The sequence below is a fragment of the Ostrea edulis genome, chromosome 5, assembly GCF_947568905.1.
Source record: "Ostrea edulis chromosome 5, xbOstEdul1.1, whole genome shotgun sequence".
Taxonomy (NCBI): domain Eukaryota; kingdom Metazoa; phylum Mollusca; class Bivalvia; order Ostreida; family Ostreidae; genus Ostrea; species Ostrea edulis.
This window is the reverse complement of record NC_079168.1, coordinates 73,664,114-73,690,857: the sequence shown is the minus strand read 5'-3', so window position 1 is coordinate 73,690,857 and position 26,744 is coordinate 73,664,114. Positions and strand designations below refer to the sequence as shown.

Here is a 26,744-nt window from a genome sequence, read left to right as displayed (position 1 = left end):
AAGTGATTGTAATGCAATAAATTTTGTACGAAGTAATTTACTACAAAATTGCAATCTATGTACGTACCTGAAAGTCTCTAAGCAGTGTTTCGTATGTTGTGATGACGATATCTTGTTCGGTTAGAGAACAGTTGTACCGTTCTTTGTTATCTCTGTGGAACAACAGAATCTTCCGACGAAAACGCTCGTGTACGTGTTCGTGAAGTTGTGTCTAGCCAGATATTGGACAAAAATAAACTAGATTTACAATTATTATGCTTAAATAAACGAAAATAGGATCTTTCGCCCTTAATAAGCACTTTGTCAGAACGGGCTGACTAAATACTTCATAAACCTTAAATCACTGACTTTAAATTGGGCAAGGTTTAATAATCCTATCGTTTTAATTGGGAAGACATTTCATGTAGCTCTGTAGATATATTACCTGCCAAACATTCAAGATAGACAATGGTGCTACAATCAAAGTAGGGAAGCGTCTTTCGTCTGAATTGCATAGTTTCTGGAAATCTGAAACTGCAACAAGACCATAAATCGGTTCCTCTTTGGTGTTGTATGTACGAAAAGTTTTAAATAAGGTACGTGTTTTAGCCATTTCAATGTAATGAATCTTTGACAATAAATTTGATTTACCGTCATTGCTTATTGATGTTTCTATATCATCATTGTCTTCGTTCTCGTCCTCCTCATCGGATTCGATGTCTATCACTTAATGATAACGTATAAATAATGTATATCGATATAGTTCAAGCGTAGAGTATTCAAATATGTTCTTTCAATATTACTTTTCACTTTGAATTCTAAAATGAATATGTTACTATTAATATGTCTATAATACGTTTTAGAAGTGGGATGGGATTTTAATACTATGGACAAGACGCCATGAAAATGCAATTTTCCCTGGATGACTTTAATTACTACTGACCTGATGATGGAGAATTTGGTAGTTCCTCATCCGATTCGTCACAGTCTATCTCTATCACTGAAAGAACAGAATTATAGTAAGCTGCTGGGATTATAACAAAACTTTATAGAGTACATAGGTGTTTGTTTCTTTCTTTCTTTTGTTTTGTTGTTTTTCTCTTTCCTTTTTTCGGAAAAGGGGGTATGGTTTTTTGTTTTTTTTTTGTTTTTCTTTTTTTTTTATAATTTCATCATTTATTTGAAAGTATGCACCATCTTAGTTGGGGTAAATATCCTCGGATACTCCCGCATAATTTTCACCAATGGTGCCAGGGGTCCATTGGATAGAATGCATTTTATTATCATTATTATTTTATGTAAATGATTTCTTTTCAATACTACCTTCACACTTTTCTTCACCCACAAAAATGACGTCTTGATCGGAATCATCATTCTGAATTAACAGGACATAATATTAGCATAAACATAGTACATCTGTTTCATTGACTGAGAATTCCGACAGAAAGAAATTACTAGAAAATACATGAGGGTGTGAACTGCAATATTTTCCGCAAGTATACTTCATAAAGCGCGTAATGTATTTTAACAAAAATGATGTTTGTTTGGTTTTTTTTAAAGAAAATCTGCAGAAGAAAACAATACATAAAACGTTCTAAGGGTGAAGTAAGTAAACTAAATAACTTGTGTCAAAGGTGAAGATAACGAACAGTGATCAATCTCATAACTCCTATAAGGAATACAAAATAGAGAGTTGGAAAGACACGGACCCCTGGGCATACCAAGGATGGGATCAGTTGTCTATGAGGAGTAAGCATCCCCTGTCAGCCGGTCATACCCGCTGTGAGCCATATGTCTTGATCAGGTAAACAGAGCAATCTGTAGTCAAAATCAATGTGCCAAGAATAGCCTTACAATCGGTATGAAACAAGCCAGAGAGCTTTGATCCAATGATAGGCACCTGATCCCACCTCTAGTATATCCAGGTGTCCGTGTTTGATCAACTCTCTATTTTGCATTGCTTATAGGAGTTTTGGGATTGATCACTGTTCGTTATCTTCACCTTTCATTGGCAAACTAGATCATTATAACAATCATAGAATTTGCAAAATACTGACTTAAACGAGACTCGATTTAAAAACTGATCATGCGCAGAACAAGTTCTTGCATATCGAATCAGTTGAGAGATATAACACCAAATGCAGGTGATATTGGAATATTGCTACAAAGATATGAAAAGTTGACGATGGAGAAGCTGAAATCATCTCGTTTGTCATAAAGTTGAGCTGTTAGTTTGCCATTAATTTCCATTTTCAATGAAATATCTAAGTACGAAGCAGATGTGGAGGACTCTGTGGTGTCTTTTGTTTCGAGTTCACATGGATATATCGAATCGACATACAAATGAAAATGATTATTGTTAATAAATGCAAGGTGAAGATAACGAACAGTGATCAATCTCATAACTGCTATAAGCAATACAAAATAGACAGTCGGGCAAACACGGACCCCTGGACACACCAGAGGTGGGATCAGGTGCCTAGGAGGAGTAAACATCCCCTGTTGACCGGTCACACCCGCCGTGACCCTATATCCTGATCAGGTAAACGGAGTCATCCGCAGTCAAAATCAGTGTGCCAAGAACGGCTTAACAATCGGTATGAAACACGTCAGACAGCATTTGACCCAATGCGAGGTTGTATTGACGAACTAGATCGTTATAACGACCATAGAATTTGCGAAATGCTGACCTCAATCGAGACTGTTGAAATCCCTGTACCATCAACTTGTTTGTCAGTAGCTTACCTCGATTTAAAAACTGACTATACGCAGAACAAGCTCTTGCATATCGAATCAGTTGAGATATATAAACAACATATGCAGGTGATAATGGAATATTGCTACACAAATATGGGAAGTTGACGATGGAGAAGCTGAAATCATCCCGTTTGTCATACAGTTGAGTTGTCAGTTTGCCGTTAATGTCTACTTTCAATATAATATCTAAGTATGAAGCAGAAGTGGACGACTCTGTGGTGTCCTTTATTTCGAGCTCACAGGGATATATCAAATCGACATATGAATGAAAGCTATCATTGTTAATAGATAAAACGTCATCGATATATCTAAAAGTCGAATTGAAGGCCACAGCGAGATTTATTCTTCTCACGTAGAAGTTTTTGAATAAATTCTGCTTCATATGAATATAAAAACAGGTCAGCTTACAAAGGAGCACAATTCGTGCCCATGGGAATTCCAACAGACTGTTGGAAGACCTGATCACCAAAGACCACGAAGATATTGTCAATGAGGAACTCTAGCATATTTTTTATTTCAACTTCAGAGTACTTGTGCGTGGAATCAGGGTGGTGTTTAACAAAGTAAGTTTTTGAATGACTGATCACTAGATATGAATATTTCCGTTTTTCGTTTTTGTTGAAGAAGCAACTGTCTATGATGTCAAAAAGTCTAGTCTTTAATTTATCGTGAGGAATGGTCGTGCATAGTGTTAAAAAGTCATAGGTTTTGATGTTATTGATTTGGGGAAAATTCTGTGATTTCAAGTTTACTAAAAGTTCTTTAGAATTTTTTAGAATCCACATTTGATTAACACCACTTCTGGCATATGTAGTCGCACAGTAAGTTTGAAGTTTCACCTTCACAGCTGTTAATATTTTCGTGAGGAGCAAATATAGGGGCTTGATAGAGCACTTACTGGATCCAGCAATGTATCTTTGTTTGTAAGGATTTTTATGTAGTTTAGGAATCCATATTCATTCCACCCATTTACTGGATTAAATGTGTCTAAAACTGAAGCATGGTTTTGAAGAATTTCATCTTTCGAAAGGGCAGTTGGAGTATAAGTATGATTACCAAAAGTGGAATTAATGCCAAGTTCGTTTAAAATACAGTTGTAATAATGAGCCTTACAAACAAAGACAATGTTCTTACTAACTTTGTCAGCTGGAACCAAAACATATTCCTCATGTAACCTATCTAATTCTTTTATCACTTCTGGTTTACTAAACACAGAAGGATAGGTGGTACGTACTTTTGTTTTCATGTGTCTAATGCGGGGTTTTAATATCCCTCTTATGCTTTTAACCCATTCTGACAATGTATCAAGTTCTTCTTTTTCATATTTAGTCCATCGTCTGGCATAATCTTCGACAGAACTCATAATAGAGATGAAGTTCTGTCGCCAATTAAAAGACCGAGGTTCTCTGTATTTAGGACCTTTAAGAATAAGTGATTTGAGGTCCTCATTTTCAACTATATCAACATCACCAGTTATGACATGTCCAGCTGGACTATAGTTGAAAAAATATGAAGAACAAGAACATGTTGGTGGATTACGTATAAGATGGTCTATATCTAAGCACTGCAAAGTTTGTTTATAATTAAAGAGTTTGGATGCAATAGTAGAAGTGTAGCTGTAGGAAATACAAGGTGTAGACTTGAACTTGAAATAAGTTGGAATACACGACTGAACCCTTTTATGACGAAGAATGTTGCTTATGTTGACGGCATATATTCCTTTGTTTGTAAATTTGAGCTTAAGGAACTGACGGCATGATTTGGAAGGAATATCATCCATGGTCCATGCTGGTTTATAGAGCCTCTGGTAGGCAACATCCATAATCATAGAGTTCAGTCTATATTCAGGTGTTGAAAAATCCAAGTATAGACTAGCCATAGCTTCTTGAAATAACGTGTATAAAACTCTCAATGGAATAGAGTAAAGTTTTGTACGAATATGATGTGGACCTAATTGTCTGTTGACGTAAGGCAAAAGTGAATCAAATGTGACATCGTTTATACTTGGTCTTTTATATGAACGATGTCCATGACTGCGTTTTCGTCTTTGGGTATTGGGAAAGAGTCCCATCACATTCACGTTATTTCCTTGTGGACTAGTCAAATTTCCCACATCATATACATTATCATTGCATCCATATGGAAATGCGGTGCCTAGGGTCCTGATCCAGTGATCTTCTCGTTGTCTACGAAAAGGGGTGCTTAATGTAGGATTGTTTGTGTGATGGTAATTTTTTTCTAAAATCCTTACCCTCATGGACAAAATGGAGTGGTCCGGTGCATTAAAATGCTTGTAAAGAACTTGGTTACCACCATTATTAATTTGAAATCTGTGCCCCGATATTCTTTTATTAAGAGAACCCTTGGTTCCTCCTACATAAATTAAGCCACACAGGTTACACTCAATGGCGTAGACAACGTTAGAAGATTTACAAGTCAGATTATCAAACGTTTTGGTACAGAAACTTCGTCCAGTTAGATTACTACTAAATGAATTTTTAGTGATCAGTATATCACAAGTTTTGCAATTTTTTGCAGAACATTTTGAGGTTGAACACATGGGGTTTAAAAAGGAATTATCAAATATATCTCTTAAAGGAACATAAAAGTCTTTAATTTGGGTATAAGAATTTTGGTTTCTGTACCAAAGCTGACAATCTGACGATTGTACATACGACAAATCTTTGATATCTCGAAGGATAATCCGAGGGACACCAACCGATCTGTAGGAGCCTGTGTCCCTTATAGAACGTCGTCTATATACAATGTATCTACATGTATATGACGAATTGAAAGCCAAAGCAAGATATAGTTTCTTCAAATGTAGAATAGTTTTTTAATAAACTTTGTTTCATAAGAATATAAAAACAGGTCAGCTAACGAGTGAGCACGATTTGTGCCCATGGGAGATCCAACAGATTGTTGGAGGATTGTTAATGAGGAACTTTAGCATATTTTTTGTTTCAGCTTCAGAGTTCTTGTGCATGGAATCAGAGTGATGTTTAACAAAGTAAATTTTTTTTAGATGATTGATCACTAGATGGGACTATTTTCTTTTTCCATTTTTGTTGAAGAAGCAACTGTCTATGATGTAAAACAAAAGTCCAGTCTTTAATTGCTCGTGTTTCGGGGTTTTAATTAGAACAATACCTGGTTGGTCTGGCTGCTGTCTTCAACTTCCATCTCAATCACCTCACTTTCTGCTTGCAGTGTCTCTTGCTCCTCGTCCTTCCGGTCGGACATAATGAGAGCAATCACTACCAGAGTTTTTCCTAAACCCATGTCATCAGCTAAAATACCTATTAATGATATTCATCATTGCATGAGTCAAGTAGTGCGAATGTATGCAGTATAATATATACAAGGTGGATGTTTTTCTTCTAGCAGAAAATCGCGTATTTAGCGGTTTTCAGACTTATAGCAGTCGTCTATCATAGAAGTACAACTGTACGATTGATTGCTTGATTTGATGTTTTCTTCACACTCAACAATTTTTCAGTTATCTGGTGGCGCCCAGTTTTTATTGGTGGAAGAGAACCCAGATACAATGTACCTGGGAAGAGACCACCGACCTTCCGAAAGTAAACTGGGAAACTTTCTCACTTACCGGCGCAAGCGGGATTCGAACCCGCGCCGACAGACGTGAGAGGCCGTGTGATTTTGAGCGCGATGGTCTAACACGGAGGTCCCTTCCAACTGTACGAACGCCACTAAGAACAGACTTATTTTAGAATGTAATGTACCATGGGCTTTGTTAAATATCTTTCATTCTATGACAGTAAAAATTAAACTTTACCTCTGTGAAGCAGTTCTACATCACACAAATTTTTAAATATTTTTCACACTGAATAAAAACATATTTTTACTTCTGATTAAATCTAACTGATTTTGTCTTTTTATAATTACGTAAGAAATCTAGAAAAAAAGCAATCTGTATTTACCTCCTCGAACACTAAGGGGTCTAGAGACTTGTTCACAAGATGTCACGTGATTGTAGAATTTACCATCTTTGTGCTCCCAGAATGGAGGAAGCTGCTCTCCGTTTTCTCGTTCCGTCATCCAGTGAAGAGCTTGTTTCTGGTATCTGTGAAGTGGCGTTGATATCGACTACTCGATAAAGAAAACGTAATTGCAACTATTCGCATCGATACAAGTTTTTGTCAAGAGATAACTACTTAAGAGGTTACTTATCAACATGCATTGATACATTACATGGTGATACAATTTCAAGCATTTGAAATATTTCATTCCAAGTATGTAATACAGTTCATAGTTTACAGTTTCAAGTATTTTATATATTTCATGGTTCTGCAATTTCTATTATGCGATTTAGTTTTCCATTACAACCTATCATTGGGTCAAATGCTGTCTGACTTGTTTCACACCGATTGTTAGGCCGTTCCTGGTACACTGATTTTGACTACGGGTAACTCCATTTACCTGATCGGGATATAGGGCTCACGGCGAGTGTGACCGGTCGACAGAGGATGCTTACTCATCCTAGGTACCTGGTCCCACCTCTGGTATATCCAGGGATCTGTGTTTGCCCAGCTCTTTGATTTGAATTGGTTCTGGGAGTTGAGATTGATCACTGTTTGTTATTTTCACCTTTCATATTTCATGCTGATACAATGTGAAGTATTTGATATATTTCATGGTGAAACAATTTCAAGTATTTCATGTATTCAATATATTTCATTTCCGGTACAGTGTAATTGATACATTTCACGATGATGTAATTTTTAAGTATTTAAGTGTCTTCATGGTCTTTGGTGGTCGGGTCTTCTGGCAGTCTGTTGGGGTTGCCGTTGGCGCGGGTTGTGCTCCTTTGTTGGCTGGCCTATTTCTGTGTTCATGTGGGGCGGAGTTTGTTCGGAGACTTCTACGCGAGAAGAAAAAAATATCTCGCAGTGGCCTTCGATTCGACATTTAAATATATCGTTGACGTTTTGTCTATTGACAATGATTGCTTTCATTCATATGTCGATTTGATGTGTCCCTGTGGGCTTGGAGTGGGGGATACCGCAGAGTCGTCCACTTCTACTTCGTGCTTGGATGTTTTGTTAATGGTGGATGTTGACGGCAGGCTGACGGCTCAGCTGTGTGACAGGCGGGGTGATATCGGCTTCTCCGTCGTCGGCTTCCCGTGTTTGTGTAGCAGTATTCCATTATCACCTGCATATGGTGTTTATATATTTTAACTGATTCGGTATGCGGGGGCTTGTTCTGCATGTGGTCGGTTTTTGAGTCGAGGTGGGCTGCTGACAGGCGAGTTGGTGGTGCGGGGGTTTCGGCGGTCTAGGTTGAGGTTGGCATTTCGCGAGTTCTGTGGTCGTTGTAGCGGTCTGGTTCTTCGGTACAGCCTGTTGTTGGGTCGAATGCTGTCTGTTGTGTTTCGTGCCGGTTGTTGGGCCGTTCTTGGCGCACTGGTTTTGGCTGCGGGTGGCTCCGTTTGCCTGATAGGGATATAGGACTCACGGCGGGTGTGACCGGTCAACAGGGGATGCTTAATCCTTCTAGGCACCTGATCCCACCTCTGGTGTGTCTAGGGGTCCGTGTTTGCCCAGCTGTCTTTTTTTTTCTATTGCTTGTAGGAGTTATGAGATTGATCACTGTTCGTTATCTTCACCTTGCTTACATTTCATGCTGATACAATTTCCTGTTTTTCAAGAGTATGCTCTCACTTAGCAATGAAAAACAATTGTTTATTCCTTTTGAAGCCAATATATTAAATAATATACTGTGGAATCATTTTAATTCGTGGGGACCAATGTTCGTGGGTAAGCAAAATTTTGCTGGTTCGTGGGGAATGTAATTTTCTGGGTAAGCGATACGATGTCACTAGAAGAGACAACTCTGCGTGGTTTAAAACAATGTTCGAGGACATGTAAATTCGTGGGATCAATCCCCCACGAACAATGATGATTCCACCGTACCTATCGATTAAGGACCAAATATTCAATATGCCAGATTGACAAATATTTTTACCTTTGGAGGTTCCAGAATAGCAGCTTTATCTCCTTCTGTTAGACTTTCAAATAACTTGTCCAACTCTAAGCCCTCCTGTTTTAATTTTTAAAATATCACGAACAATTTAATCACATCTAATATATGTAGTTATGTGTGTGGTTTGGAATTAAAAGAATCTGAATCTTTCATAAATGGTGTTTTATTCATTTTCAAAAAGTAAGGCCAACATTTCCTGATAAAAACATTTCCATTCTGGTGTGAATAATTATTGCATATTTCTACAGTATTTGCCTCGTGTTAAAGACTCTATCGTTACCAAATTCGTTAACTTTTTACCTCTTTCAGATTCTTGAAGCGGTTTTCATTGAAAACAATGTACCACTGGTCTCGGTAATATAAAATTGCCCGTTTTATCTCCTCTTCTGATTCATTGGGATTAACAGATACATTCAAAAATCCATCGAGCCTTGAAAGTTTCTTCACAGTCCTTATTTTCTCCCCTACCACACCCCAAATCGTAATGTCTATCGCAACAGTATTCAAAACTCGATCTACAGTTCCATATGGAATAACTCTGTAAATTAAAAAACATGATCTTAAATTGATTTTTTGGCTATAACTTATTCCAACGTTTAAAAGTCTAATTTATTATGCTCAACAAGGGATAGAACAGTTCTTTTGTCATATCGATCCACTAAAGTTTGAGTAGAAATGACAGAATAAACCCTTACAGATTTTCAATGATTGAACGATAGTTCTCTTTCAAACCATGAAAATAATATTTTACAGACGCTTTAGGTAGCACACTTATCTACAAAGTCAAAATAGTTGAACCAATCAGAAACAGCTTTTTCATTCATCTTGAAATTCTTATCACTCTTATTAGGTTCTCTGGAATTCAAATGAAAACATGTATGCCAAATACACTGACTAAGCACACAAGTCGACTTTTTATCAGTCAATCAGATGCCCATGTTCATTTTGTGTATACTTTAAGGGCTCTTCAAGGAATGCCTTGTTTGATGCAATTTATCCATGATGTTCAATGTTCAATCAAGCAAAAGTTAATGGGAAAATTCCATTTCTTCTTAAGATATCATATTGTTTTACAATATCACTATGGCAACCATGTTGATAAATGATATATTTAAGAAATAAATTTTATTTATTTACATTTTACTATCATTTCTTTCGGAATAGTCCCAGTCGTTAGATCAGTCCTACTATATTTATCAAGAAGCATATGCACATTCAGAGGAAATGGATAAAGATATCCAAAATACCCGTTTATGTTTCGGATGACCGATTCTTCATTATTTACATTGTCAGTCATTTCATAGTAATTGAGATTTAAATGTATTTGAGTCCCAACATACATAGGTTTCGAATGACTGGGTTCTATTAAAATGTATTATTCCCGTTTCAAACCTCTATCACCCGTTACCTAGCAACTAGTCATACGACTTTATGGTTTGGCACTCAACGGATGGTGGGAATTGGAATTACTAGCAAATAAATTATATGTCTCGAGCATTGCCATAACCACCAAGAAAGAGCTCTTTATCTACTGCTTTGCGTGCGACGCGCTATTGTGAAACTCCACATTTGGTCATCCTACCTATACTTCAACTGCCCTTTCAAAAGATGAAATTCTTCGGAACCATGCTTCAGTTTTAGACACATTTGATATTCCAGTCAATGGGTTGAATGAATATGAGTTATCGTACCTACACTGGATTCCTAAATTTCACAGAAACCCTTACGAAGAAAGATACATTGTTGGATCGAGTAAATGTTCTACCAAGCCCCATCTTTGCTCCTCATTAAAATATTAACATCGTCAAACGTACTGCGGGGCCTCCGTGGCCAAAGAATCGCGCTCAAAATCACACGGCCTCTCATCTCTGTCGGGGCGGGTTCGAATCCCGCTCGCATCGGTAAGTGAGAAAGTTTCCCAGTTTACTTTCGGAAGATCCAATCTGTTGGATCTACCATGGGCACGAATTGTGCTCCTTCTTTGGCTAACCTGTTTTTATATTCTTATGAAACATACTTTATTCAAAAGCTATTCTATGTTTGAAGAAACAATATCTTGCTATGGCCTTCAACTAGTCATATACATGTAGATATATCGACGACGTTTTATTTATTAACAATAATCATTTTCATTCGTATGTCGATTCCATATATCCCTGTTAACTCGAAATAAAAGACACCACAGACTCCTCCACCACTGCTTCGTACTTAGATATGTTATTGAAAATTTAAATTAACAGCAATCTGACCTGCTTTTATATTAGTATGAAGCAGAATTTATTCAAAATCCCATACGTGAGAAGACACATACACAATATCTTGTTGTGGCCTTAAACTCAACGTTTAGATATATCGACGGCGTTTTATCTATTAATCAATTTTTATAATCATTGTCATTCATATGTTGATTCGATATATCCCTGTGGACTCGAGATCAAAGACACCGTGGAGGAGTTCTCCACATCTGCTTCGTACTTAAATATTTTACTGAAAATGAATATTAATGGCAAACTCAATCTAATTAAAATTAGATGTTAGATCCCATCACATACTCGCTGCACAAACATCTAACAACATCCCATAGAAGGTCACATCAGAGGTCAAATTGTAATAGCCAATCAAAATTCCCGCTTCATATCAATAGGGTATTATCCCACAATTCCATGCATCGTTTACGTAAGGAAGAGAAAAAATGGCGGCACCCACGATCGTGACTTGTTTATCGCGTGTTTTTGTTTGAATTTTAAATTATGGCGACATCGGGAGATCTTTTCATGTATACTTCAACAAAGAAGACATTTAAGTATCTGTTCTTGCTCATTTTCAAAAGCCTCGAGATCAAATATCTTCAAAGTTTTCATCGCTTCCATTTCTTCATCGGTCTTCTTCTTTAATAAGTAATCAAATACAGTATATAATGAGGATTCTTATTGGATGTCGATGACACTTCCGCCTTTGTCGTGGTTGGTTAATTTTTCATGCAAACATGCAAATGACCTCTATGGGATGTTGTTAGATGTTTGTGTAGCGCGTATGTGAGCGGATCAAACTTTACGACAAACGGGATGATTTCAGCTTCTCCATCGTCAATTTCTCGTGTCTATGTTGCAATATTTCATTACCACCTGCATAATGGTGTCTATATCTCTCGACTGATTCGATATGCAAGACTTTGTTCTGCGTATTATCAGTTTTTAAATCGAGGCAGGCTATCGACAAACAAGTTCAAGCTACAGGGGTTTCAACAGTCTCGTTTAAAGTCAGTATTTTACAAATTCTATTATGGTATTTACAATGATCTAGTTTACTAAACCTATCATTGAGTAAAATGCTGTCTGACGTGTTTTATACCGATTGTTAGGCCGTTCTTGTCACACTGATTTTGACTACGCATTACTCTGATTATCTGATCATGATATAGGGCTCACGGGGGTGTGACCGGTCGACAGGGGATGCTTACTCCTCCTTGACACCTGATTCCACCTCTGGTATGTACAGGGTTCCGTGATTCCCCAACTCTGTATTTTGTATTCCTTATAGAAGTTATGAGATTTATCACTGTTCCTTATCTTCACCTTTCATAGTAAATTCTGACGTAGAACCTTCACTTTTCCACTATCTGCAGTTGTTCTTAAGAAGTGGTTGAATATAGACATTCAAACAGATCCATATTTATAATAAATAAATAAAGCTGTAAGGGCTGATGTTCATATATTTGTGTTTTCAAAGTGTACAGAATTACTTTAATGCAGCTGAATTCTCTTGTTTTAATTACATACTTGAAAACATTTGCATGTACAGTGAGAAGATTACTTCAAAGGTAAATATTATGGAACCCATAAATACAATTACTGTTCGTTAAGTCTGTTTGGCGTCTATGAATAGTCCCACGTGCATGGGGGAAATCCCAATATGGTACATGTACAGTACACGACACGAGTTTTATGCGTGTTCCACGCAACGCGGTGGAACAAATTTGCCCCAAACACGGTGGACCTTTAAAATTGTCGGCACCTTTGAAGTCCTATTTTTCCGCGCGAGCTAGACATTGAAGTCCACGGAGGATCTCCGTGGATGCCACCGCGTATCTCCGTGGATGTCACCTGTACCTCCGTCGATGCCACCGTGTACCTCCGTGTGATAAAACAAAGAAATAATTTCCGAAATGATTCACCCCAAAAACCTTTTCACTTAGCCAGCATGCATGCCCCCACCCCATTACTTATTTAGAAATTAGCTATCAATCATTCAATTCTTGTAATTGTCGTTTAATGATACGTTGGTGTTTTCGGTACATATCCGTATGTAGACTTCCCTGCAGACGTTCACACCTTTTTATGAAACGCCCAAATTCTCGACATCCTGTATATAATAACACCTGTGTTATTCCTACCACTCGTCGGTACATTGTTTCACGGCACGTGCAGCACAATTTCACCAAATAAAAGAAGGGTCATGAACAACGACAATCACATGCCAGTAATTTCAATTTGATAAATAGCAGTTCAAAGAAATGTGTACCATAAGCAATGGTTTATTTTTACGTAAAGTTTTCATTGTAATTAGGAATATGTGATTAAGGTCAGATATATACATGTACATGTTTACATTGAAGATGAATTTCATTATGTACTCCACTGTGATGCAATGTGAGCAAAGAATCAAATTTTTATCACCTAAACAAATAAATATTAAGAATATCTTTACTTTTAAACAAACCTTTAGAAAACTCCGTACTTTCATTAAGAAAATAATAAAATAAAATGTGCTCCCCTACCTAGAATGCCCATACTTCACATTAATAATAACACGTTTTTTTAAGTTAGTTTTTTTTCTAACTTGATAAATACTTTATTACACGCATGTATTATTTACTAAATGTATATATAACATCTTTTTGTCTTTATATTTTTGTACACCATTGCATAATGGTGATGAGATCCAACAAATTGAATTGAGTACATGTAGTCTTGAAATATCACAAAGTATAGAGTTGACAACGATTGAAATAAAAATGCAGACGTTTTCTCGTCTATTCAGTGACTCACAAACTTGCGCGTCTTCTAACTGAAAGTTGTAAAACAAACGTACTAGGTTTTGGTCAATTATAACATAATACGGGGGTAAAATTCATCTCATCTCCGCTAGCAATGGGTTTTCTGTCAACTTTGCCTTCGTGGACAAATAATCTCGGCTAGCGAAGATGGAAAAAAAGAAGCCTAGATAGTCCGCTTGCATTAACATGTATTATGAAGGTGAAATCGAAGAATTATCCAGTAAATCCAATGATGTTGCAGTACATATAGCATGTATTTATTTTATTTTATTTTTGACTGAGAAGGAGATAGACAGCTAAGCACGTAACATCGTTTTAGAAGGGGGGACTCATCCATTAGTCCTAACCCGGACCAGCCCAAAAATTTAACATGTAAAGAAAACAAAATGGGAAATAAAAAACAATATCAGAATGAAAGGGGATGGATAATTAATCAGAAAGAAATTGTACTTTCAAGATTTATATTGAGCGTATCAAACTTCCCGTATCTGCATACATTCATGAACATTATAATCAATGATTGATAATCTTGCTTTCATTATCTAATGCATCTAAAGATTAAATTAAACTAGTTCATGAAAAAAAGACTAATATCAATATTTAAACAGAAATGACTTAACGATTATTTGCTTTTATTCATATACGCTCTCGATTATTAAAATTTCATTATCTAATGCATCTAAAGATTAAATTAAAGATTTTAATAATTGATAGCGTATATGAATAAAAGCAAATAATCGTTACGTCATTTCTGTTTATATTGATATTAGTCTTTTTTTCATGAACTAGTTGCATTTGACACCGAGGATTTACATCCTTAAATATTGATTACAGGCACGTAGAATCGGAGAGGGTGTAATTTGAAAACTTGAAAGTTAAGGATGTAGCCTTGTAGCTTGTAGCGACCTACCCACTGCACGATTTAAGAAATTGAAGTCGGAAGGGGGAATTGAGACAGTTTCAGATTACTAACCCCCCCCCCCCCCCTACACACACACACGCTCCCAATTTAAGGTTATATACGCACCATTTTTGTTGTTATTTTATTGCTTGTCAAGAAATTTACACAACTTAACCGGCAACATACCCCTTCTGATACATTGAAAAATATAAGTAATGTTAGCGCGGGGCTCTATAAAGTTCAATCTGCAGTTTGGTCATACTTCGCCATTCAATAACTTATTCAAAATTAAAAAAAAAAAAATGTTTGTCGGGTTAGCGGTACTATGATGTATGACTATAACAATGACCTGTGTATAACTTGTACATTCCATGCAAATTCGAAGGGGTTTTCGCCTCAGTAGAACAATGGGGGTCAGCTAATCCGTGTATTTGAAATCAACAGAAGTGTTTGGCTTCTTGCGGAAAGAGTGAAATATATTGGGTCGGCGCAAAATACCCGTGATCTTAGACTAGATCTGATATCGCGCCGACCGAATATATTTCACACTTTTCTTACGAAGTCAAAATCCAAACTAGCTAACCGTAATTTAGTTATACTGTGACAAAGATCCTAGGAATTTGCATGGTATATACTTATTATACAAAAATCATTGCATTATCCAGACACTCCCGATGAACATTTTTTGTTATGAAAATCTCTACCAAAGTACATCGAATATAAGTCTCGGTCAAATGTAATTAACTCGGGATTTTAAAAATAAATCATTCGATGGTTTGTATTTTTGCTTCTATTAATTACGTAATAAATTAATTCCAAATTGTTAATAATCGACAATGCTAATTTCTATATTGGATCAAGTTATATTTGTCAAGATGCATATTAGCACAATATGATGGAAGTAATTATGTTAAACAGCGCATTTGTCAGAGAGAGAGAGAGAGAGCACATCGGTAATTATTAAACATCCCTATCACATGTTGTACATGTATGTTTTTCATTTACTGAATATACTAATTCGCATTCAAAACAGGAATTGCTTGCAAGTACGCATTATTTAAACATAGAATTTAAGAATATTTTAATGAAGAAAGACGACTATTAAAGAAAAAAATTTCAAAACCAGGTTTTCTTAAAAACATAATATATAGTGTTTGGTATCGTTGGAATTGGCTCAAAATGCTGAAAAACAATATCAGTATCAGGAGGGAAAATATTGACATTTTTTTCTTTTATTAAAATTCCATCCTTATCTTGATTATTTGGCCTGCGGCACATTTTCCCATCTCCCGCAAGGCGCCCGTGGCCAGAACAGAGCTCTTAGCAGCTGTGTGTATTCGCAAATAACACACACCATGGAACACGGAGGACACGGTGTATCTCCGTGGATTTTCCACCGTGGTCATTCCACGGTGGGGTGTATAAAACTCGTGTCGTGTACTGTATATGGAACGCAACTGTCTAAATTTAGGTTTGAAAGATTGATTGCATGTTGTTTAACGTCACACCCGAGAATCTTTCACTTATTACATGGAGACGTCACCATTACAGGTGAAAAGTTGCAAAATTTAGGCCTATGATCGGCGCTTACGGCCTTAAAGAGGGGAGGGGTCTTTATCGAGTTACACCTGCTATGACACGGGTCCTTGGTTTTTGCAGTTTCATCCGAAGGACCGCCCCATTCAGTCGCCTCTTACAACAGCAAGGGGTACTGAGAACCTATTCTATCCAGAATCCCCACGGAAATAAAACAGCGATTATTAATTATCATCACTAATACCAAGTATTTGATAGTTTTGTTTCTCGTAAACTGACGACACGGTACTGTAGTAACAAAATACACTTCTTTACAGATAGGATCACCGATGGTTGTAACTCTGGACGTCTGAATTGGACACGTCACTGCAACTTGGTCTATCTTCTGAATAAGCATTAGAGATGACCGAGTGACAGAACTTTGTAAACACCGATTTAAAACCAAGTAATTCTGGATAAAACAGTTGAACTGATGTATGATATGTCGTACAGCCTCATAAATACGTACTTATAATTTAACAGTGTTTTTATAAGGTGGACAATTTATTGTTTTTTAAATTCGGACCATATAACTTTTTTAAAAAAACCTAACTTAAGTTTAAATGTAGTCACAAAATATTGAAGTTGTACATTGTTACAAAATACCAACCCCCTCCACTGAATCTGTCGTTTGTCTTTCAATGGCGACAAAATTTTAGCCAGGTCGCTCTGCAAATTTCCAACTGCTTGGCCATACTGGTTCAGGACATTTATGGAATATCTTCTTTCACCTCTCCTTAATGTCACAAGTTCATTTGCATCAACCTACATACATACATGTACCATATTGTTATGACACGATCTGATCGGGATTTCATTACTGTGGATTCATTAGAATTCGTGGTGGCTCAAATTTCGTGGGATTCGTAGGTACCCCTCACCCACGAATTTACATCCTCAACGATATATATATATATATATCTTATGAATATATAAATCCACGAAATTACGTCCCCACGAACCCAGCAATCCACGAAAATTGGCCCCCGCGAATTTAAATGATTCTACAGTATTTCAAACTCATAAAAATTACGACTATAGTCATTAATAAAAGAAAGGAACTTGAATAGTCTGACGATAATCTAATATATTGTTGTAATAAATGATAATAATAATAACCTTTATTTATACAGGATTGCACAATTAGTTAAACAAACTAGATTGCATTGTGGTGTTATGGGTCCGAACAAAGTCTTAATATAGCGCAGCAGAATTTACTAACAAAGGGCAATAAAACAATATTTATTTACAAATTAATAATTAATGGAAAATGGTAATAATTGATAGCAAATTACTAACTTACGGTTGTTGAACAATAATTCCCAAACAGAATCTACACACACAAAATATGAATTTACAAAAAATCGTAGTTCCCAGTATAATAATCCATAGTGCATAAAAATATCTAAACAGAGCTGCTTTTTCATCAGAAGAATTTCAGTGTATATATAATAGGAATTAATTTTCTAGTACAATCTTGGAAGACCCTGATGCAACCATTACGCAATCTTTCAACTAGTCTTAGTCTAGAACAATCTCAGTCACAGGTGTCAATGAAAAGTAAACATATTAACCTTCTAAAACAACCTAGATCAATTCAGTGTAAATAGTAAATAATACACAACAGTGGGCCTGTCTATAACATATCATATCGAGAACATATATCACAAAGCATGAAAATATCACAGTTTATAAACATACAGATAAGAACTAAATGAAAAGAGACCATAAACACATGAGTATTGTTGAGGATCAAAATAATGTTTGAGGAAGGCTGATTTAAAAAAAATTGTGCATACTGTTTTTAGAAAATTGTGCATTTTCTAATATATTGTATAATAACTTAAATTAACAATATGTGCAATAATCAAACTTGTGCTTATATTTCTTCACAGAGAGTAAAAAGCACGGAAAAGAAAGCTGTTTGCAATCTTTAAGTACATAAGTTTCTATTCAATGATTCAAAGCAACACGAAAACGAACTATCTTTCTAACAGCGAAACGACGTGCCCGAATCCTTTAAATGTGTGTTTATATACATCGCAATGAAGCTTTAGATACAAACAGTGAATTCACAGAACTTCCATGTGGTCGGACCAACAATTTAGGAAAGAGCTATAATAGCAAACAAATCAAAGTTACATTTACTGGACAATCTCTGGAGAATTAAGGTTAGAAAACAACGTTGTTGTGATTGTGGATCATATTTCAATATTCTATAACAAATCTCTTGAATTATTCAAAATTGAAAAAGAGGTAATAAATTGTGCGCTTTGCAGTGTAAGATATTTTCATATTGTTTCAATCTGGTTTGAAATTTACCCACCACACCACAATAATCGACATATCATTGAATTCGTTCAACATTGCTTCCGTACTAAACACCAGTCAGGTGCACACAAACTAGTGAATTTCCACGCTCGTCTTGTGCAATTCACCTATTCTCCATTAAAGCGTCGATTTACGTCTAAGTGCTGTCGCTAGCGTTTTGCAAAAACATAGTTTAAAATATTTTGAAATTGAATGAATTTTCGTCAATAAGGACCATCGCGCCAGCTTATACACACAAAATGATGATTGAAAAATGAAACTTTGAGAAATTACATTGATGGATACACCTAAAATTTATCAATGGCATGTTAAAATTCAACGTTTGGTATTTAATAATATCTAACTGATAATATCGCTCTTTTAGTTTAAAATCATTACATATGACATGCATTTTTAACCGTGAAATTTTCTAAGAAATCTGTTCATTGTTGTATTAGATATTTGCTATTGAAAAATGTCGCCAATATTTAAGTAAGCTACGTTACACGCCTTATATGGCATACGTAAAGTTCGAAAGTTTTACTATATTCTTATAGTTTCATGTTTAAAATTACATTGAGTCACCATTTTATTCATTCCACAACGATTGAAAACGGAAGCAAGTATCAATAGAAAATTATTTCCTTTGTAGACACAGCCAGTGTAATAGTATTGTTAAGGATGTAATCTACGTTATCTTATGGTTTTATAAAGTCTATTGATCATCATAATCATAATTAAGAACATTAGGTTCATGGACCAATTAAAGGTAACAGACAGTTGATTTCATCATGTATAGTTGTATACGCAGTCATTGTATCGTTGTTTGTATCTACGTTCCGTAATCTTTTTTTCAATTTCAACTAAAATGCATTAATACTTCATGTACATTACACCGTCCATTGGAGTAAAACAGATTCTCTTTAAATGACCTTCAACAGGACATTTTCTTTGAGAACAAGGGTGATATTACCGATATATACTGACTGACTACGAATCCTGTTGGTCGCAGTGACAGGAGTTTTGAGATATCAGAAAATGAAAAAGGAGCATTGCAATATTCACAAGATTTCTTTAAATATTTTGCAAAATCGATTTGCTAGTCGACTGTTATACATGTTTCCTAAAGTTCTTACAGTTTGTAATTTGTATGCAAAATATTCTTGTCACGTTATTTACGTTACTATGCAAAATATTTTGTTACAAAATCTCTGATTTTAGATTTATGATAAACTCACCTTTGAAAAAAAAACACAAACAATTTCGCTATTTCTAGACATGTACGAGGGCTAAATCAGCTTTGAAATAAGTTTCTATTGAACAAAGCATTGGCTAATGTGTTCGGATTACTATAAATACTCGTTGATATACATACATTATTTTCCTCTTTCAGTCTTAAACAGAGTAGATTTTCATTCCTAACGTCTTCTCTTATTCGAAATTTTTATTGTATTTCTTGTTTAAATTAAATTCTTTCTGGTATATGCTGTTGTTTACGTATTGATGACTTAAGAAATCAAGTATGAAAATTACATATATATATTTATTTTCACGTTGTTAATTCTAGTTGCTCTGTATGATAACGACCTTAGATTCTTCAACCGGCAATAATCAACCTATATTTTCATTACGACTGTCATTTAAAGGTTTTTCAACCTGTTTGTTGTTATATCACACACTTTCACTAGAATAAAATTCTATTGTGTTCAGTTAATTATGTATATGAATGTGTATATGTGTTTTTGAATAAATGAATCCAAGAATATATAATTATCAACATACACAATGCATTTTAAAACAGTTATGTACATGTATGCCCATGGTTTTGTAAGCTACGTTACCGTAAAAGAATTATTTACAGAGAAAATATGACTCACGGTTGAGACTTGCTACTTTAAAGACTGATAGTCAAATGTACATTATAAAATATTATATAAAAAGCGCTTCCTTGAGCCGCCATTGCTTCTTTTGCATTATATTTTACATAACAGCATTATTACAGTCTTGTTGTCAAACAGAATTACGAACAATACTGTGTTCTATTAAATAATGTACTCGAAAGACAACATTACAAAATGTAGTCAACACACATCGTTGGGCCACAGAAAAGGTTAAAAAAAAGTACTACAAAGATGATATCAGTATTAGAATTCACTTGACAATGAAACCACCCCTTGTGGAAACGTGAACACGTAGCTTGTACCACTTTTAAAATACCACTGTAAAATGACGACGGCTAGAGCCTGAGTCATGAAACTTTAGAAAAATGTCGATAAAATGTTCTTTTATGAAAAGGAAAAAAAATGTCTGCATATGCATTGACTATTGTCATTTTTACTGCGAATTGGACGGTTTCATGGAGAATAGGTGATTTGACCTAAGATAATAATATTGTGACGAGTTTTTGTCAGTCATTAAAGTCAGCGAGTCACCGAGTTGTAATCCTTGAATTTAATATTTTGTTACACTGTAACATACACACGAATTTTGCAAACTAACATTTCAACATTTCTTAATGTGTCCCTTTATATAAAAGACATATCCACCCAAGGATGTTCGAAAATAGTGCAGTGGTGATAAACCCGACGGTCGGATCAACAAGCGATAGACATCTTTTGTTCAGAATCGACTAGGAAATTATCAACAATTAAATTTACATTCAACTAATGAATTTGTCACTAAGCACCTGTCCACGGAATTGTCGACTTATCTCTACTACTCCTCTGATTGTCCCATACATGACGGCATTTGGAATATCCTCGTTCTCATAATCTTCCTGATTCCATACCGTGTTAAAGGAGTGTGATATAGCTAAAGCTTTTTCCATCTTCTATAATATGTTCAACAGTCGTTTCTGCATAAGATCAGTATACCATGTATAAATCGCCGTCATGAATCTAAAAAAATCTCTGCTGCATGCAGTGTTACGCGATAACAATTATGAATGCCTGTACATTTATCAATTAGTATTTTTACTACAAAAATCTGAAGTTTGCCATTTTGATCATTAAATACACTTATAAACATCACAGGTATGTACATCTGCTAAAACGTCCTTACCTTGGCAAAATATTTACTTTCTTTTTAACTTCCAAGAACAGTATTACTGTACCAAATTGAAGAAGTTCACCTCATTTTTAAATGCTTAAATTCTGTTTTTTAAAAATGAATCACTGTCGACACGGACGCTGTGCCATCTTCACAAGTCAAGGGTTATTAATTCGTTACCTCGCACTAACCCTTGACATCAGTCGCTATTTAAAAGTTGGGCTCGAGAAGAAGGATGACGCGATACGCTAAAATTAATCAGCCAATGGAATTTCTTGTTTCAGATGAAAGTTTGGTAAGGGAATAAACAGAAAGTAAAAATTGGCGTCCGTTGACGAAAAGATATGTGAAAAACATCAAATCGATCATTTGACTGAAAACCAAAAGCTTTCGATATCATGTATCAGAGAAGGAAAAGATGTTTTTATTGGGACTAAAACCGGCAGTGGTAAATCGCTATCTTACGAAGTTGTTCGCATTATTTTGGACAATTTGTTAAAACATAGTCGACAAACGTACTTCGACAATCCATCATTTTCATTCGGATCATACCCCAAATCCTCGTCTAATTGTTTCTTCAAGCAAAACGAACTCCCGAATATCAATCGACGGTATCTGTCTTGTACTCATTGGCCACAAATTTTACACCATAATGCCTTCGCCATGCGTGTTTACTGTTTAGTTTTGTTTTCGACCGATATAAAAGCCGTTGTCTGATTGGTTTGCAGCTTCAGGCTGCAAACCAATCATATGCTTCTTCTCGAGCCCAACTTTTAAATAGCGACTGATGTCAAGGGTTAGTGCGAGGTAACGAATTAATAACCCTTGACTTGTGAAGATGACGCTGTGCATGCAGTAACAATATAGACATCTACAAATCTAATAACCGAAGAATAGTTTTGCACACTACAGATTTCATTATACATGTACATCCATCCTGTAAAATGAAGAGCTTAGTTTGTAGATAACATAACGATTTCCTTGAAGGTCAGATCAAAAAGAGGAACATGGCCATAGGGAGTCTTGAGACCCTTGCCAGCTCAATTATATTGTTTTTAAATATACATGTATCTTACCTAGTTGGCATTTATGATCAATTTTTAAATCGAGGCAGGCTTCTGACAAATATTAAATTGATGTTAAAGGGATTTCATAGTCTCATGCAAAGTCAGCATTTCGCAAACTTTTTATAAATCTGCGTTTGAAAACGTATAGCAATGAAGCCGTGTGACGTAGTGCGTGTTTCGGTCAGTCACAATGAACAGATAAAAAACGTAACCTGTACGTGGTACCTGTGGAAGGACCGACCCTGTTTGGACGTGAATGGCTGCACCACATTTCTCTGGATTGGCCATCCATTAAATCTCTGTTGAGTGCAACAGATAAAATATCTGACACATGTTCTAGTACTTAGTGCAAAGCTTAGATTAAGAAACTGTTTTCAACACAGATTTGGGTACTGTTCAGGGTAATGAAGCTCAACTTAACTTGAAGTCAGGGGCTAGGTCTAAGTTTTGTAAGGCACGCTTTGTGCCATATTCTTTTAAACCAAAGGTTGAGCAGGAGTTAGATCAGTTAGTGAGGACATTATTACTAAGGTCAATTATAGTGAGTGGGCGACACCCATTGTGCCCGTCATCAAGTCTGACAACTGTCCAAATCTATGGGGATTTTAAGGTCACTTTGAAACCGGTATTAGAGGTTGATCAGTATCCTCTCCCTCGTATTGAAGACATATTCTCAGCCCTTGTTCAGCAAGCTTGACTTGCGTCACGCCTATTTACAGATGATATAGTCGTTGAGAAGTCACGAGACCTTCTCACCATTAATACCGAGAAGTCACGAGACCTTCGCACCATTAATACCGAGAACGGTCTTTATCGGTATAACCGCCTTGTTTATGGTGTTGATTCTGCACCAACCATTTGGCAGAGGACAATATAAACAGTTGTGTAAGGTCTTTCAGGTGTCAAAAGTATTATTGGTGATATGATCATTACTGGTTCTTCAGAGGAAGAACACTTTCAGAACATGGAAGCGGTTCTGACGCATTAAGACGAGTACAACCTGCGTGTTAACCTGAGCAAATGTGAATTCTTTAAAAAACGAGTTACGTATTGTGGTCACGAAATAAATAACAAAGGTCTCCATAAAACGCAATCCAAGATAGAGGGTACGACTCCTCCAGGAGACCTCGTACCCAGGTACGAGTTCTCCAAGAAAAATAATACCCATCAATATCTGGGTACGAGTTCTCCCGGTGAAAAACTCTTGTCATTTTACTAAATAGAAATGTGGGTACGAGTTCTCCTAAAGAGAAACTTGCCAATTGTATTATAAAAATCTGGGTACGAGTTCTCCGGGAGAAAAAACTTTGTCATTTCTGTCATAAAAATCTGGGTACGAGTTCTCCATGTGCCGGAGAAGAGAGGTATGCAATAAAAATACAAAGTTGCAGGTTTAATTGCAATAATTATACTAATTATCGTCTCAAGCCAAACAGCAATTCAAATGAAGAAACAAAACAACAAACACATATGATCATTGTATTTACTTTTTTTTTATTCAATTGAAAGGCATGTTCATAGTTAATTATGTATAATGTATTAATCCTCGATTTTTTCAAGGAGAAATTGCACCCAGATTTTGCGTGTTTTAAGAGAAATTATCTTAGAGATTATCACCATACTTTTTAAGCTTCATTTTGTAATCATTTAATAACTTTTAAAGTGATGACTTATCAACGATGCTGATTGGTTGAAAAATTCGTTTGATTTCTCTGTCAAAATTTCGTTCGGAGTTCATCTGCACTAAGCACGCGGGACTACTTTTCTCTGGAATGCGTCTTCCCCGTTCTAATTCTAGCGCTATTTACAGAACGGGATTTCCACACAAGCATTTATAGAACGACATGCATTCGTTTGATTTTTGTTTTTCATTGCTATCAAAAATAAGCACAACTAAAGATATGAATAAAATACAAATTAATTTAAAGAAAGAACATACATAAGCGATGACGTGACAGAATAGTTAGGAACAGTGCGACATTTAACTCTGGACACGACAAAAGTCCGGAGTTTCGCCAACCCTTTTATTAAGGATACAAATAAACCCTTTACAAAAAAAGATGGGATTTTATGTCCACAAGACATGCACCAACATTTACACTTGTAACTATTGTAGTTTTTAAGATATTTCACCTGAAATCAAAAAATTCCATGGGATTTTGGAGGGATTTTTAATCCCACTTGGGGGATTTTCACTCCCACCAAAAATCCCATGGGAGAAAAAATATAATTTCTCCCATAGGATTTTAACTCCCATATTTAAACTTATTATGGGATACAATGTCCCATAGGAGGAAATGTCCCATAATGAACATGAAATGGCAGTAAATATCCTATTTGAGCATGAATGGGAATAGATATCCCAAATAAAGCACAGGATGGGATTTTTATTCCATGAATATAACAATAAAACAGAAAATTGTATCTTAAAAAGTGTTGTTTGTCATGATTCTTAAAATATACTTAAAAGCCAAGGCATGACATTAATTTTTAAATATATATAGTAATTATAAACTCTTATGTGTCAGCTTATGTGTTTGTGAATAAATGTCTAAAAAACATGAGAGATAATAAAGGATATTAGAGCTCTGCATTACTAAACTTTTCCCCATGCAATTTTAATTGTATACATATAACCTTGCACAAAAATCTCCATATAAAATTGGACGGGACTATATTATTGCAACAAGCAGACAAGAACACTATGAAATACTCATTCACACACGGGCACTGTAAGTTAATGTAAATATATAGTATGTGCATGTATAAATATATATACATGCACATACTACATGTATCTATTTACATCAACTTCCATTGCCCGTGCATTCACATGCAGTTGCTCACATTCACTATTCACAACCCTTCATATGTCGTCAGGTGTTAAAATATGTTCACAGGAACCGGTAATTTGTCAGTGTATTAATAATAGTGTGGGTATACCATGTACCGTACCATCCCCTAATCAGCTGCTATTGGGGGGGGAGGGGGGGGGGGCTACAAGGGCTGATACTTCACTCAACACTTCGTTTCAAAATAGTTCTTAAAATTATCGTCACCCACCATCCTTGTGGTTTTATAAAGGGTAGCAGTATTATTACTACATATTAAATTACCAGTTCCTGTGATATGTTGTTGAATTACGGAATAGGCCTAACTTACAACTTGTTTACATATTCTAAAATTAGTGTTAAGTGCTTACGGTGAAAGATGAACTCTGCTAGGTGATGCTAAGTTGTTTAGTGAACCGAATCAGACATCTCAAATAAGATTCTCGATTATTTAACAACACAAGAATCGTTTTACAAAATGCATGCTTCGGTCCGGCAGGGTCTATAAGCCCGTGAACTGATACAATCGGAAGTTCCGTGAACTCAAACACACACAAATTGCATACGTCATACAATTTACTTTCGTTTTTACTAAAGGTCTAGTATTAACTCGTACCCGAGATGCATATTAAAAATCTTTTGTAAGTGGAGGTACAGAATCAACACTAATAAGGATTTGATTGAGTTCACTGGGTTCTAATTAGGATGTGATTGAGTTCATGGGCTTCTAATTAGGATATGGTCCACTTCACGGGCCTGTCTCTAACACTAAATAGGATGTGATTGAGATCACGGGCCTGACTCTAACACTAATTAGGATATGATCCAGTTCACGGGCCTGATTCTAACATTAATTAGGATGTGATTGAGTTCACGGGCCTGATTCTAACACTAATCAGGATATGATGCAGTTTACGGGCCTGATTCTAACACTAATTAAAATGTGATCCAGTTCACGGGCCTGAGTCTAACACTAATTAGCATGTGATTGAGTTCACGGGCCTGATTCTAACACTAATTAGCATGTGATTGAGTTCACGGGCCTGATTCTAATACTAACTAGCATGTGATTGAGTTCACGGGCCTGCTTCTAACACTAATTAGGATATGATCCAGTTCATGGGCCTGATTCTAACATTAATTAGGATGTGATTGAGTTCACGGGCCTGATTCTAACACTAATCAGGATATGATGCAGTTTACGGGCCTGATTC

General features: G+C 35.9%; 1 protein-coding gene across 8 annotated transcripts in view; it reads right to left on the bottom strand.

Moving 5' to 3' along the window:
* LOC125651033 (helicase-like transcription factor) overlaps window positions 1–22,455 on the bottom strand; it is a 48,442-nt gene extending 25,987 nt beyond the window's left edge. For 3 of the 8 annotated variants that reach the window (XM_056165477.1, XM_056165475.1, XM_056165480.1), the window contains exons 1-12: window positions 21,645–22,447; window positions 21,271–21,438; window positions 16,885–17,039; window positions 9,043–9,280; window positions 8,725–8,799; window positions 6,678–6,843; window positions 5,887–6,035; window positions 1,303–1,354; window positions 923–979; window positions 631–705; window positions 425–513; window positions 68–211 (exon numbers count right to left, since the gene is read on the bottom strand). In XM_056165477.1, the coding sequence (XP_056021452.1) occupies window positions 68–211; window positions 425–513; window positions 631–705; window positions 923–979; window positions 1,303–1,354; window positions 5,887–6,035; window positions 6,678–6,843; window positions 8,725–8,799; window positions 9,043–9,280; window positions 16,885–17,039; window positions 21,271–21,411 (1,341 nt within the window). In that variant the 5' untranslated portion in view covers window positions 21,412–21,438; window positions 21,645–22,447. Of the gene's footprint in view, window positions 1–67; window positions 212–424; window positions 514–630; window positions 706–922; window positions 980–1,302; window positions 1,355–5,886; window positions 6,036–6,677; window positions 6,844–8,724; window positions 8,800–9,042; window positions 9,281–16,884; window positions 17,040–21,270; window positions 21,439–21,644 lie in introns of all 8 variants that reach the window. The other 5 variants (XR_008803074.1, XM_056165476.1, XM_056165478.1 and 2 more) reach the window with 5 other exon arrangements.
* Window positions 22,456–26,744: the final 4,289 nt, after the last annotated feature.